Source organism: Cebus imitator, unplaced genomic scaffold (assembly GCF_001604975.1).
Source record: "Cebus imitator isolate Cc_AM_T3 unplaced genomic scaffold, Cebus_imitator-1.0 Scaffold127, whole genome shotgun sequence".
NCBI classification, from domain to species: Eukaryota; Metazoa; Chordata; class Mammalia; order Primates; family Cebidae; genus Cebus; species Cebus imitator.
In genome coordinates this window covers 850,256-865,647 of record NW_016107442.1, presented here as the reverse complement: position 1 = coordinate 865,647, position 15,392 = coordinate 850,256, and the positions used below count along the sequence as shown (strand labels likewise).

General features: G+C 37.1%; 1 protein-coding gene across 4 annotated transcripts in view; it reads right to left on the bottom strand.

Annotated features, from left to right (window-relative positions):
- Window positions 1-15,392, bottom strand: part of KCNIP4 (potassium voltage-gated channel interacting protein 4) — a 974,830-nt gene that overhangs the window by 136,761 nt on the left and 822,677 nt on the right. Inside the window, exon 1 of one of the 4 annotated variants that reach the window (XM_017540615.2) lies at window positions 6,143-6,240. The exons of the other annotated variants lie outside the window; for them this stretch is intronic. Coding sequence (XP_017396104.1) covers window positions 6,143-6,194 — 52 coding nt within the window. The 5' untranslated portion in view covers window positions 6,195-6,240. Of the gene's footprint in view, window positions 1-6,142; window positions 6,241-15,392 lie in introns of those variants that run through there. 4 annotated transcript variants of the gene reach the window in all.

The following is a 15,392-nucleotide window of genomic DNA, read 5'->3' as shown; positions in this document are numbered from 1 at the left end:
TTTTTCATGAAACTGACCAGAACGTTGAATTTTACTAGAGAATTAGTAAAGTACAGAGACTTTGTGGCTTCACTGCTATGTTCAATCCCTCCCCCTACTCCCTACTCCCATACCTCTTACTGATGATGTGATTCAATAAAATAATCCCTCATGCCTCAGTTTCCTATTCTGTAAAATGGGTATAATCATGTCCATCTTACAGAGTTATTTTTAGGATATAATTAGTTATACTGTGCAAGCCACTTAAAACTGTACCAGGTACACAGTCATTGCTAAATGTTTGTTAAATAAATAAAAATAACATCTGAGATTTTGAACATAACACTTTTTGGGCTTAGTGAAATTTCGGGAAACTTGCTTTCTATTAAGAAATAGTAAAAATTAAATTTACATTCATGGGTTATGCCTCTGTTCTTCCACGGATTTTCCTGACTACATGCCTAGGTCAGAGCCTTTAGCTAAATTCACCAAGGAGTTAGCATAAGATTAATTAACTGTCAGAGGTTAAACATTAAAAAAAAATCCTGGAGGTTACTCTTGTATTTTTAATTGGCAACATGTTGGCAATTCAAGTCGCTTTTTGCAAACAAATCCTCTAGCAGCCAAATGCTGATGGGTTCTCTGCCAAGAGAAGCATCTAAAAATTTCTGTGATCAATATGCTACCAGGAAAAACAAAGCACACTGAAATGTTATGCTATATTTGATGCCAAAAATCTGAAATTCAGTTAGGAAATTGTGTTTTGTAGTTATGCAAGGCAATGTACTGATGGTGGCTTATGGATGAGTGGTCTAGTTTCGCAATAACCTTGTCATATTCATGCTCCCATTTCTGCTCAAATCAAAAGCAAAAACCCCTGGAATGAAGCTCTAATTTAGTGAATCAATTATTTTGATTGAATGAGGGCACTGAGATGGTACTGGGTAGATGCTGTTTTGAGTCAAATTTAGATAAAATGCGAACACATACAAATATACAGATAATCAAGTGTTGAATGTTTTATCTTTTGTATTATTTCCTGACTATTATTTAGTAAGTACCTTTTGTCAAATAATGTCCCTTGAATAAATAAGGAAAATGATTTCTTCATTCTTTGGTAAAATAAGGTGGGCATAGAGAGATAAAATGAATTACTCAGAGTTATTCAATGAGAATATATAGCCACAGATTTGACAGCAATGACTTTTTTCTTTCAAAAAGTGTTCGTGCTTACATAAAATATAGTAGCTAGGAATTTCTTGACACTAAGTCATCTATAAAGCAGCTAGTTAAATTCCTTAATCCTGTAAATAGCTACTCAATATAAATGTACATTCATGAAACATTTGTTAGCCTCAAGAAGTCATGGAATTGGGAAGAAATCTTTCAAGAGGAGTGTGACTCTAAGTCTGACTGACTTTAAGTGTGACTGACTCTAAGAATTGTCACCAATCCTGCAGACCACAACACCTGGTTCCTAAGACCTACAGAGCAGGAAAGCATCTTCCATCATTTAGCCTCCTTTTTTCTAAACTCTGCTATGGTGTTGGAAGGCTGACCTTTGTGGACAATATTATCCAGACTCCTTGCTTCTGGCTTCCCATTGGGTTTGGCCACTGGAGAAGAGGGAAAGAAAGAGGTCGTGGTACTTATTACTTGGGCTTCCTCTTTGACAATAGCTGCATTTCTTATCCGAGGACCAGAGCCCTCTCTTATTGCCACAGTTATAGCTATGGCTTTACCATCAACCTAGAAATGAAAACTTTTCGCTCTTGCTAACACAGAATGTTTCGCAGTCTTATTGGCTCAAGAAACCCTGCACGTACCTTTGCAGACTGTCTCTTCATTCAACTCTCCCCTGTTGGCCTATTTAAATATGCCTTTTGTTTCCTTCCAGGACCCTGACTGATACTAAATCATAAAATTTCAGTGTTGGAAAATACTGGATTTGAAGTTGAGTTTCTCATTTCAATTTTTTTCAGTAGCTCTGTGATTTTGAGCAAATAATCTCCTTTCTCTAGTCCTCAGTTTTCTCATATTTAAAATAGCCTATATTCCTTATAGTAGGCTATTATTTTTACTACTATTGTTATGATATGCTGTAAATCAATTAAAATGGGATGATTATTTCTTTAGAAACCATCTAGTCCAGTTGGCCCTCGTGTGTGCCAATCCCATGAAATTTTCTTTCTCTCTCCTTGAATTTTTCCAGTAAGTCTTCTTCTAGGGGTATGACAGTCTCATATCTTACAGGCAGTAACTGTATCTGTATCACTGGAGTAAGGTTCTTTTGGGTATAAGGTTTTGTTTATTCAACTTCTCAGTTGTGGGATTCTGCTCAAATCATTATAACCCTTTCAGGCCATAGCTAACTCAATTGTGAACTGGGGATGTAAAACCTACCTTCCTGCAGGGAAAAGGCCAGAGCTAATGTTTTCTCTCTCTCCCTCTCTCTCTTTCTTTTCTTTTCTTTTTTTTTTTTTTTTTCCAATTTGAAGATTTACATTAGGAAAAACAGTGGCTATGGCAGACCTATAAGAGCTTCCTCAATCAATATCAGAGGTCATCAGTGCAGCTCACCTGCTAAAGTGATGAAGACAGCAGGCTGTGGAGTCAGAATTCTGGCTCTGCCAGTTGGAGCATTTGTTTTTTTCCTCTGTGCCTCAGTTTTTTTAGTCATTTTATGTACCCACCTCAGAAGGTAGTCGGGAACATCAGCTGAGTTCATACTTGTCATTGATTCATGCTCATAATATTTCCTGTACTAAATACTTTGCATGGATTACCTTATTTAGTTCCCATGACAATCCATTTTCTGATGATCATAATCATCTTTCTTTGTATATCTCCAATAAACCATGCTCCTTTCCTCCTTACAGAACACTCTCCAGACCTTCACATTATTGGCTTCCTTTTATTTTAAGGACTTAAAAGACATCTTGTCCATGATGTGTTGCTCCCTGGTACCTTTCCAAGATGGTGAGGCTTTTTGGTATTTGTCCAACAGCCTTCTTAAACATCAAAGTCAAGATATGTGGTTTAACAGTAGTTTGGGACTTATAAGTTTGCCTTTGACTTTTTAAAAAATGAGAAATACACTTAATTTTCAAACATTTAAGAATGTCTATGGTTCTTCAAACAGAAAATCTTTGTGCTGTGATGTTTCTTTTAATGCTTTCATTTGGGGCACAAACACTAGAACTAATGGTTTAAATCTGTATTTAACAAACGGCTATAAAGGGTATATAATTTCCAAGTATTGAGAATATTATGCCTAAATAACAAGAGACTCAAGAAGAAATATGTATGCTGTGTTGAAAAACATTTGAAAGGCCAATTTGTGGAAAAATTTTCTAATATACATTGGGAAGCTTGTATTCAGATAAATCAGTTCTTTAATCCAATAATTTGAAATTTAGGGGAAAGTGACTTTAAAAGCACAGATAGATATATACACAGAGCCATTTATCATAGTGCTATTTATATTATGAGTGGGAGGTAAAAAGGGGAAAAATCTAATTAGCCAAGCCAGAAAATGGTATCAAATACATTATACTAGAGCTACACAATGTAGTATTATACTTGCCATTAAAAACGATGTTTACAAAAGTTTTAATAACAGGGTTGGTATTTATGGAAGTATACCATGTAAATGAAATAATAAAAATGTGGTATAGATATGATATCATTAGTACACATACATTGACAGGAACAAAGGTATTACTAGCTATTTGTAGTTACTTCATGGTAGCAGATTATGTGTGTGGGGCATGCATCTGCATGTGGGCTCTTATCTTTCTTTGCACTTTTCGGAATGACTGTTCTGAATATAAGAGACTCTCGCAAACATGATAAACAAACCATTCACCTTTCCAACCCTGGAGGAGAAGGAGAAGGAAGAAGAGGAGGAGATGGGAGCCTTATGGGGTCCACAAATCATAGGCTAAGTCTAGCTTAGGTTCAATATCAGGCAGTTCTATACAATCCCGTTAGGTTTTAAAGTCATTCTGATCATTTTTTTAGCATTTTCTATTTTTTCCCCTCAAAACATCCCTTTCCCCCACACTCAGTTGAAAATTGTATTGCATTCTCCGTGAACATTTATTTGGGGGCATGGCTTTATCAGGCGTTGATGCAGGAAGAGTGCTAGCAAAACACGACAATTTTCTTCTTCTTTACCTGAATATAGAGATCTATTTGAAAGTTACATTTTACCTGTCTACATTGTACAAATGACTATATTTTCAGTAAGTACCTGATAAATTGGCGATTTTGATTCCAACTTGAAAGGAGAAAAGCAATGACTCTAATAACCAACAATCTCTGACAAACAGTGGCAATAAAAGTGCCCGCAGCTTCAATGTCATGTAGGATTAGGGCTCTGGCATTTTTCTAGATTATGGCCTTCTGGATTGACAATGACATTATGTTTCATTTGTGAGATAGTGTGCATGTGTGTGCAATGAAAGAAAAGAAATCAGAGCAGTATATCTAAACTATCATTTTAATTTTTGTATGCACATGGAATTATTACTAATGAAAGTTATTTAGTTCTGCCTCCTCTCCTCACAGAATATAATGTAAGCTCTAATAGAAGAGGGTTTGTTTTGTTTTGTTTTTAAATCTGTTTTATTCACTGCTCTATCTCCCAGCACAAGAAGGAGGAAGTGACAGATAATAAATATTTGTTGAATGAATAAGTGAATTAATTAAATCTTATTATTTTGATATATCACCTTTGGTCAGTGCCATTGAAACAAACTGCTATTCTGAGACTTTTTCACTGAATGTATCACATTGTTTGGGGTTCTTTCCATATTTTCTCATCTGTGTAGTGGAGACCCATGAAATTTTAGGGCATTCATATTTTTAAATCACTAATTGAATCCCTGAGTTCCTACAAAATGGTGTAGCATTATAAAAAGAGAGGTGGAGGTGTGAGTTACAGCCCCAATACCTAGGGCATTCCACCTAGCTTTTTAATGTTCCATTTTCTCACTAGCAAAGAACACCACCTTCTCTGTCTAATTCTGAGAGTCATTTGATGCTTGAAAAAAATTGTATATAAAAGAATGTTTTTACACAGAGAATATTTGTAAATGTACATTCTGAGTTATATAGCACCTTTATAAAATAAATTTAGGATTTCCTTTAGATATCTTCTATTCTGTACTCTTTAAGAATGCCTCAAATTAGGAGAGAAAGAGAAGATGGAGAGTGTGATGGTTAGCCTTACATGTCAAATTGGCTAGGCTATAGTACACAGTTATTTAATGAAACCCTAATCTAGGTGTTGCTGTGAAGGTATTCTGTAGATGTGTTTAACACCTATAATCAGTTGACATTAAGTTAAGCATAGATTACCCTGAATGATCTGGGTGAGCCTCATCTAATCAGTTGATGCTTCATCAAGAAATCCTGGCTCAAAACTGTAACATCAAATCCTTCCTGAGCTTCCAGCTGCCAGCGTATTCTATGAATTTCAGACATACATGCCAGCCTCCACAGTTGTGTGAGCCAGTTCCTTCAATTAATTCCCTTTACATATGTTTTCATGTGTGCATATGTGCATGTGTGTATATGCATGTATATGTGTCTATATTATATGTATATCTCTTTTTGTGTATGCTATGCATGTATGTATTTGTTCTGTTTTTCTAGAGAATCTTGACTGATACAGGGAGAGAATGAACAAAGAAGAAAAGTCACATTTATTTGAATGTTTGACACTTGGTAATATTTGTTCTAATCTAGTGATATTTCTGAATTTTGCCAGTGTCTAAATTACACACGCAGTGCATAAGAGTCAAACAATGTACAAGGTAATATGGCAAAAGTGTCCAGCTGCTCTGCTCACAAGTCAAACAATAGGAATTTCTAGAGTTACTTAGTCCCCATCTCTCAGATCCAACAAAAATGTCCTGGTGTTCTGCAGCACAGCCTCCTGTCACTTAAGACTGTGCTGTCAGTCTGCTAAATGTAAAATGCCTCATAATTGCCCAGATGTTCTCCTATTTAGATCAACACAAGTACATCAATAGAGATGGTTTTGTAGAATATTATATATTGATTTTTTGTAGAAGCAGAGAAGTGCAATGCATGCAGACCTAAAGAAACAAAACAAACAAGAGTTTTGGAGGAAAAAAAAAACAAACAAACTTGCTTTGAATAGCAGGAGACGATGTTTTGGCAGCTGAGCAGGGCAAGAGCTTCATGAGCCGCTCTTTAATGCTGCGCTTGGTGCTGTTCTGAGCGTAGAGGAAACCTAGAAGATACAGGGTCAGTTCTGTTAATGCTGTCTGCAGGGAGAAACGGGATGTGCTGCGGGGTTTATCAGAGAAGCCAGGCAGGTAGGATTGGGGATGCAGCCATCCACTCAGGCAATCACAGGCAGTGGGTTGGGACCCCAAAAGGAAAAAAAAGAATGTTTCTGTTTTTCTTCTCAGTTTTTTTCCCCTAAATATTATATTGAAGACAATGATTAACAAGTGAAAGCAGAATCACAAAATATATCTATTGAATGACAAAATTAAATCTGTTGGCTTTTCCTGGCCCTTAGATCAGGGATAAAACAAGTATCACCAGAGGAGTTGACTGGATTGAAATTTCAATATTCAAACCAGCACTAAGGGCCCACATGACAGTTTTCTGTTATTGCTCCCCATCTTTGATTATAGCGGAGATAGACGCTTCTCATAAATCATTCACACCACAATCACCTGTTAGTACCTTTGCCTTCCTGAAAATGAGAAAATAAATGTCCTTAATATGCAGCTTCATTAGCATATACTGACATGTACAGAGATGTGACAATCTTGCCCATTTTTTACATGTGGACACTAATGAATGGAACTTTTTCAAACAGAGTAATTCTGAAAGAAGCATGGCGAGTGTGTCAAACATTTACCCAGGAATAGACAGAGCAGTATGTGTGACAGCAGATCGCTGGAGAGAACTCAAGAAAAACCAAGAGCAGTCAGACAGGAGAGCTTGCAAACTGGTAAAACAACTTTTGGTGTCAGGAGCCAACTATCCAAGTCAGCATCAATTTACACACCCTGAGGTCTCAGACGCTTGGATGTCATGTTAATAGGTAACTTGCCTCCCCCACATCAGTCTGGAAGGTGTCAAAGATAAAGCATCAGCACAGAAACCAATTTAAATTGAGGTTGTACCATCTTTATAACATGAATCTGGCAAATGAATCATTTGTTGCTTTTCTAATTCTTATCTTGGAATTATAAAAAATGTCCTGACCACAAGCCTACTGATTTAGTTTCCTTTGGGGTTGTTACACCGACCAACGATGTCCACTGGCTAAACTCCTGTGTGTATGCGGGGTAGGGAGACAAAACGAAGTAGTAAAGATACAAATTAAATAAGAACATTCCTTTGATTAAAATCCCTCTAAAAGCTTCATGTTATTTTTCTATCAAGGACTGGCTCTGCCTGAGTCTCTGACAGCATTTTCAGCCACTCTCCCTGTTTTCCGGGCCATCCACTATTGGCCACACTATGCTTCTTGCCTTTGCCAGAACTCACAAAGCAGACCCTCCTCTGTCCTTGACACTTATGTGATATGAAACGTCTTATTCATAAAACTGCTGGTTGGGGGTCTGGCACATAACAGAAGGTCAATAAATGTCTGGCAAATGAGTAAATAAATTCACTTCTGATATCTAAAGAAGACGATTCATTTCCTAGATTAATATCTAAGTAAACTTTTTAAAATTAGTTTTGGGATACATGTGCAGAATGTGCAGGCTTGTTACATCGGTATACATGTGCCATGGTGGTTTGCTGCACCTGTCAACCCATCGTTTAGGTTTTAAGACCAGCATGCATTAGGTATTTGTCTTAATGCTCTCCCTCCCCTTGACCGCTACCCTGACAGGCCACGATGAATGATGTTCCCCTCCTTTTAAACTTGCAAAATAAATCTGATTTACATAAAACAGACCCTATAGTTTGCTTCTTTGTTTTCCATTTCTGGAAGGATGAAAACATCTACTCTCTCCTTTGTAAATCCCTCCAGGTCATGAGGGTCTTACCTTAGCTCCCCATACAAGCATTCAGCTCCTCCCCTTTACGCCATTTCAAACCTTCCTGCCAGGTTATGTCTTCTGTCTTGTCAGCTGTTCACCAGTTCTCAACCTCTGTATCCCCTGCAGCATTTATTTTTTTTTTAAGACAGAGTATCACTCTGTTGCCCAGGCTGGAGTACAGTGGCACATTCTCAGTGCACTGCAACCTCTGGGTTCAAACAATTCTCTTGTCTCAGCCACCCAAGTAGCTGGAGTTATAGGTGCGTGCCACCAGGCCTGGCTAATTTTTGTATTTTTAGTAGTGACAGGGTTTCACCATCTTAGCCAGGCTGGTTTCAAACTCCTGACATCAAGTGATCCAGCCACCACGGCCTGCCAAAGTGCCAGGATCACAGGTGTGAGCTACTGTGCCTGGCCTCGTGAAGCCTTTAAAACTCAGTTCAAGCCCACATTCCTCTGGCCAACTTTCCCTCTTGTGTCTCCAACTTGCCTAAGAGAAGAGAGACCTCCTCTCTCCCTCCCCTGTTCTCCAAGCTAACTTTGGGAGAAATTTAGCTTATAGTTTACATGATAATAGCCCTTTCCCAAAATTACACTGCCTTTGTAAAGCTAATGAAAGACCAGCAGGTTAGGAGGATGCAAGGAGCCCAAATTCTGCTAAGGTATAGCCATAAACCACTACCAGCCATTATTCCCGAGGTGACAAGATTCACAACTTCCCCAATTACACCTGCAGATAGCATCATTATTGTAGAACCTAAGATTGACTTCTTAAGAAATCTTTACAGGCTTTTGCATTTCTGACAATGAATGGCTTCATTCAGACCTGCCAAGTAGTCCTGTGACTCCACCCAGAAGCAGACTCAGCATGAGAACCATTTTCCACACCCGTAGATTGCATCCCCAACCAATCAGCAGCACCCATTCCCTTGTCCACCAGCTATCCTTAAAAAATCCTAGCCTCTGAATTCTCAAGGAGGCTGATGTGAGGAATAATAAAACTCTGGGTCTCTTGCTCAACTGGCTCTGTATGAATTAAACTCATTACTGCAATTTTCCTGTCTTGATAAATTGGCTCCATCTGGGCAGCAGACAAAACGAACCCACTAGGTGGGTTACAGTATCTATTTCAAAAAGTTAGGATCTGATGAAATAATATATAAAGCATTTAACATAGTGACAGTCACATAATGCAGTCCCAACAAATGTTAGATAATCTTTTTTCTCACCTATTTGAGCATACTATATTCCCCACTGTCTCGGGGCCTTTTCACATGCTATTATCTGCATCTAAACTTTTGCTTTACTTTCTCTTTCTCTAGTTAATGCTTGTTCATCCCTGAGATTTCAGTTCAATGTTAACGTTCTGAGGAAAACCTTAACAGAGCAAACCAAACTAGATTATGAACAGTTATTACAGATGCCCATAGCTTTCTATGTTTCTCCTTCATAGCAAGTACAATGAAAACAATTTATGATAAAATTACGTATTTGACACATTTCCTCTTCTAAAATGGAAGATAGAAGATTTCTACTTCTAGCCTTTACAGAATAAATGTTATTGTATATGCTATACCACTGTAAGGAATAATATAACTGGATAAGCTACATGAACCAACTCTTTGCAAGAATTCAACAATAAGCAATATAGTAATGTTATGATTGAGAGAATAGAAACCCAAGAGGTATGCTCCACAAATGTCCTGGCTCTCCCTGCCTAGTGACATGTTGGAAACAGGCGTATATTGTTGTGAAAAATCCACACTGAGACAATGGATCACTCAGTACGGCTAGTTTACTTTCTGCAGAAAGGGTGCAACTCACTGGCAGTCTTGCCACGAGAGCACACTTGAACAAAGGAGACAGGGACATTTATAACTTTCATAATCTGATGCAATTACCCTACTGCTGTGTCCAGTTTCCATTGGCCAGAATGAGGCCTCACATTCTATGCTTGACCCAGTTGGCTAAAAACTTGGAAATTTCCTGAATAGGTAAGTGGAAAGAAGACAAGGAAGAAGACAGGAATAAGATGAAACTAGGCAGGAGAATGTCTGGAGGGTTTCCAAATAAGGAACAGCATGTACCAGGGTTTGGAGCTTGCCCAGTTCTGTTCAGACATGCCAGAGTGAATCAAGGCAGCTGATTTAAGACGTAGCTGATTTAGAGAATATATATATATGGGTATATGTTTATGCTAATAGCAGATAATGGCCATAGAGCAGGATATTGTAACTCCTCATAATGTAGTCTAAGATACAAACTTTGAAGAAGAACTTTCCCATCTCTCACGTGACATGTTCTTTCTATAGGTCAGGGAGGTGAGGCTGATAGTCACTGAGCTGAAGTGGCAGAGATTAGAGTTCCAGGCTCCTGAAGTGGCTGGAATTTGTAGGTCAGAACAAAGAGAAAATTGATGTATGTGTGTCTGTATTCTGTGAGTAGCTGGTGGGTTGGGGAATTAGTGTGAAATTAAATGTGGGTTATTGACTAAGGGCTGGGATATGTATGCTCAGGGTAAGGGTTTATAATAGTAGGCAGGGCTGAGAATGAAATGAAATAACACAAGTCATGTAGTTCTGGAATGCTATAAACTGTGAGAGTTCTATCTCTGCCACCCTTCTAAAAAAAAAAAAAAAAAAAAAAAAAACCTGCATTGGGCACCTCTGGTATTGCCCTGATAGCTCAGAAAAACCATTTTGGGAGTAAGAATAATTCCCTAGAGTAAGGGCCATAGTGTTTCACTGAGGTAATAGCCAAAGTTGACCTATCCTAACAAAAAACAGACCTAAAGCTAGAAAAACCAAAGATGTTGCTGAACTGTGGAATGCTTTCTAAGCACTATTCAACACATTTTAAAGAAAGGCAACATGATCCAAACTCCTTACAATGTATCCTGATAACATCCCTTGTAGTATTAACAAAAATTACTAGACATGTGACGAAGCAGAACAAATGTGACCCATAATCAAGAAAAAAAGAGAAGTCAATAAAAACAGATATTAGATAGCAAAGATGTTGGAATTTGTAAGAAATGACTTTAAAGAGAAAGATGGTCATAAGTAAGCAAGTGAAAAATTTCAGGAGAGAAATTAAACTACAAAAGGGAACTAAATGAAAACTAGAAATAAAAATTCTAAAAGGAAAATTTCATTAGATGGACTTAACAGCAGATTGAGAACTACTGAAGAAAGGATTATGAGCTTGACTAGAGAAGAAAAGGAAGAAATCTGAATAATAGAAAAAGATTCAAAGGCTGGGTGTGGTGGCTCACACCTGTAATCTTAGCACTTTGGGAGGCAGAGGCAGGTAGATCACCTGAGGTCAGGAGTTTCAGACCAGCCTGGTCATGGTGAAACCCTATCTTTACTAAAAATACAAAAGGAAAAAGATTTAAAAATAAAGAGAGCTTTACTCATCTGTGCATCACATCAAGAAGTCTAACACAGGTTTAATTAAAGAAGATGATGAGACATGAGATAAAATTTTGAAGCAGTAATGACCAAAATATTCCACATTTGTTTTAAAGTACAAATGAAACCTGTTGAATCAAAGGAAGATAAATAAAAGAAGAATCACACATAGTTGTAGACAAAAATTCTGAAAATTAAAAATGAGAAAAGGCTTTGAAAAGAAAAGAGGAGAAAAGGACATGTAGATACAGGGGTCAAATAATGTAAGAACAATTTTTCATCAAAAACAGCAGAAACACCAGAAAAGAATGGAATAGAATCCTTAAATTTCTCAGGGGAATACAGAGACTATCAACCCAGAATTTTATGTGTGTTTTTGAGAATGAAGTTGAAATAAAGTTATTTTCAGACAAAATAAACTTGTGATAGTTTATAGCAAAAAGCTCTGCATTCGAAGAAATGCTAAAGGAATGTCCACAGGGCAAGATTAAATGACATAATATGGAAACCTGACCCTACAGGTAGAAATAGCACTGGAATTTGAAAATATGTGAATAAATATATTATCCTTTTCTTTTTCTTTCCTACTTTGTTTAAAACACCAAAAAAGTATTGTGGAGTTTATTACATTTGTAGATGTAAAATTTCTGACAATAATAACATAAAAGTTGGGGGAGGGTCAATGGAATTTTAATGTACGATGCTTACATTTTATATGAAGTGGTACCACATGAAATCAAAATAGTCTGTAATAAATGAAGGAGACATACGGAAATATCTAGATACAAGGGAAACAGTAAATATATATAAGAAGGTAGAGTTAAAACTCCAATAGTGGAATTAAAATGAAATATATAAAATATTTAATTAATTTAAAAGAAATCCAGGGCAGAGGAAGAGAGGAGCAAAAAGTAGATGGGATGAGTAGAAAAATACATAAGATAGTAAAATTATACTCTACCATATAATTCAATCAGAAACTATATCTTTCTAATTCATTACTGTATTCCTAGTATGCTGTACAGTGCTTAATATATAAAGCATTCAGTCACTAGCTATTGAAAGCATGAAATCAGACTATATATCTTATATGATTGTCTCAGTATGTTCAGATTTGCTACTTGTAATTAGCTGATGCATTTAGAATTTACATCTATGCTTCCTCACAGTGTGTGAAGCAGTCCCCTAAATAGATAGTTGTGTGTGAAGGCACTACAAAGGATGATACTGACAGAATAGGGGGGTTGGACTGAATCCCCCAGCCAATCACACTAAAGAAAATTGATGGTAAAGGTGAATCAATCCCCAAACTGCCTTAGTATGTAGAACATTTACCCTCACAGAGACTAGACACTTTTTGCTTTTATTAATTTATTAAGTTAATATGTATTGCCACCTACAATGGACAGATTAATATCTTTAATTAATTGGCTACATAAACTACTGAGCCTAATAAGAACATACAAAATTAAGTCAACTCCCGTATCTTTGCGTCTAGAAGTCAAACCAGACTACTAGTATACTAACACTTTAAGGACCATAAAACAAAGCAACACAAAAAGAGATTAAAAATTAATTACTTTTTATCTCATATTTACTTATTTATCAAAAAAGCATTCTTTATAATATATAAATCATAAGCATTATAAATGATGCTCTTTGTAGAACTATGAATACACAGTGGTTACATAGAAAAAAATCCCTGCTCATTTACATCTACTGTAATACCTATGACATTGCAGAATTTATTTGTCCGTTTCTCTTAATAAATCCTAAATTCCTTAAGGGGAAGGTTCTGTTTGTTTATGAATTAACTCATTTAAAAGCATTTGTTGAGTGCTAACTACGTCCTAGGCACTGTCTCAGATGCTGGCAATACTATACTGAATGAACCAGCCCAAACTCCTATTTTAGCATACCTTACATTATAGTTAGAGAAGAAAAAATAGTTAACAAAAATAAATAGCAAATTATAAAGTATGTCACATAGAAAGCAGGGATAGGGTCTAGAGACCTCTGTTGGTAGACAGGGGTAAGAAATAGGGTGGGGAAAGACATAATTTTAAATATGGTGGCCAGGGAAGATTTCATTAGAGATATCTCCTCTACGTAAGATGAGAAGGTATCTTACCATATTTATTAATAACTAACACAATGTATTTCATATATTGGGTATTTTCAAATTCATTCCTGAAAACACAAGGCCCCAGATAACTTGGGGTTCATATGCTGGTAACAATTCTTATTGCCCAATCATGCAGTTGTTATTGGATCTTGCAGTCAGCCCCAAATCATTCACTTTTTTAACAAAACTGTACTTAAGATTCTGGGGTACATGTGCAGATCATGCAGGATTTTTGAATAGGTACATACATGGCAAAGTGGTTTGCTGCCTCCATTCCCCCGTCACCTACATCTGGCATTTCTCCCCATGTTATCCCTCCCCAACCTCCTCACCCCCTTGCTGTCCCTCCCTTGGACCCCTCAACAGATCCCAGTGTGTGATGCTCCCCTCCCTGTACTCATGTGTTCTCATTGTTCTTCACCCACCTTTGAGTGAGGACATGTGGTATTTGGTATACTCAAAGGATTATAAATTGTTCTATTACAAAGACACATGCACACATATGTTCATTACGGCACTGTTTGCAATACCAAAGACCTGGAACTAACCCAAATGTCCATCAATGATAGACTGGGCAAAGAAAATGTGGCATATATACACCATGGAATACTATGAAGCCATAAAAAAGGAAGAGTTCATGTTCTTTGTAGGGACATGAATGAATACGGAAACAAAATCATTCACTTTTTAGAAAAAAAGCAACAGTGTTGGTGACTGAATATGAAGAAAATACCTACACTTCATTTTGTAACTTTTTGAATTTGGGAGGCAGAAAATGGCCTTCCTAATAGACTTGTTTTGTTTTGCTTGATTGTAAAACAATTAGGATGTCAGAAGAAGACAGCTAGAAGGTGCTTGAATTTGCTGAAAATGATCTACAGATTCCAAATGCACATGGAATAAATCTGAGTCTTCTTAGAGCGGCTACCTAAGTCACTCTTGTTTCTCATAAAATGAATGCTAGTCTCTTTGACAGCCTTTCTGTTTCTCTCCCTGTCTCCCTTGGTCTCTGTCTCACTCTTTCTTAGTTTGTGTCTTTGCTTCTATCTTTGTCTCTTGGTCTCCCTCTTCTCTGTCCCTGAGTTTCTGTGGCTTCATGTCTCTACTGTTTCATTGTTCTTCTATATCTGTTTGTGCCTCTCCTTTCTCTTTTCTGAACTGTTTCTATTTCTACCCCTGACTCAGTCTCTCTCCTAATCAAGGCAGGGTCCTATTTAATCTTGTTTACCTTAGTGTTGACTGTATCCTTCACAAAACATTTAAAGACAGTTTTGGTCAGCTGAGTACAGAATAATTATTATATGTTGTCTGAGGGAAATGTTAGCAAACAACTGGATGGACAAAAGCTGCAGTGCTTCCTGAAGCTCCTACTAAGTGTGTTTATATCACCTCTCTGCTCTACTGGAAGAACTAGCCAGAGAATACTAGCAGAAAACAACATGGAAAAGGAATCAATTTTCCTTAGGATCTTTTAAGATTGATCATGGAACCCCGATTTTCCCTTGCTCCTCTGAACAAATTGCCAAAACTACTTCTACAGGGCTATCATTTGTGTGGGGGTTTGGAAATTATCTGGAGTTCCTTATTGATACGGTGACAAGACCTCTTACTTCACCCAAGACACTGCCAGTTTATGAGAGTTGTGCTAACACCCCATAGTTTGTACCCCCTTTTCGCGTTCAAAACTGTTCTTGTTTAAACGGTAGATTATTTGATCCTGCAATATTAGCAGCCAGTATGGTCTGTTCCACAGACTAATGTGTAGTCATTGACTAAGTGAATACTTCATAGCACTGTAAACAATGTAAATAATGTAATTTCATTTTAAAA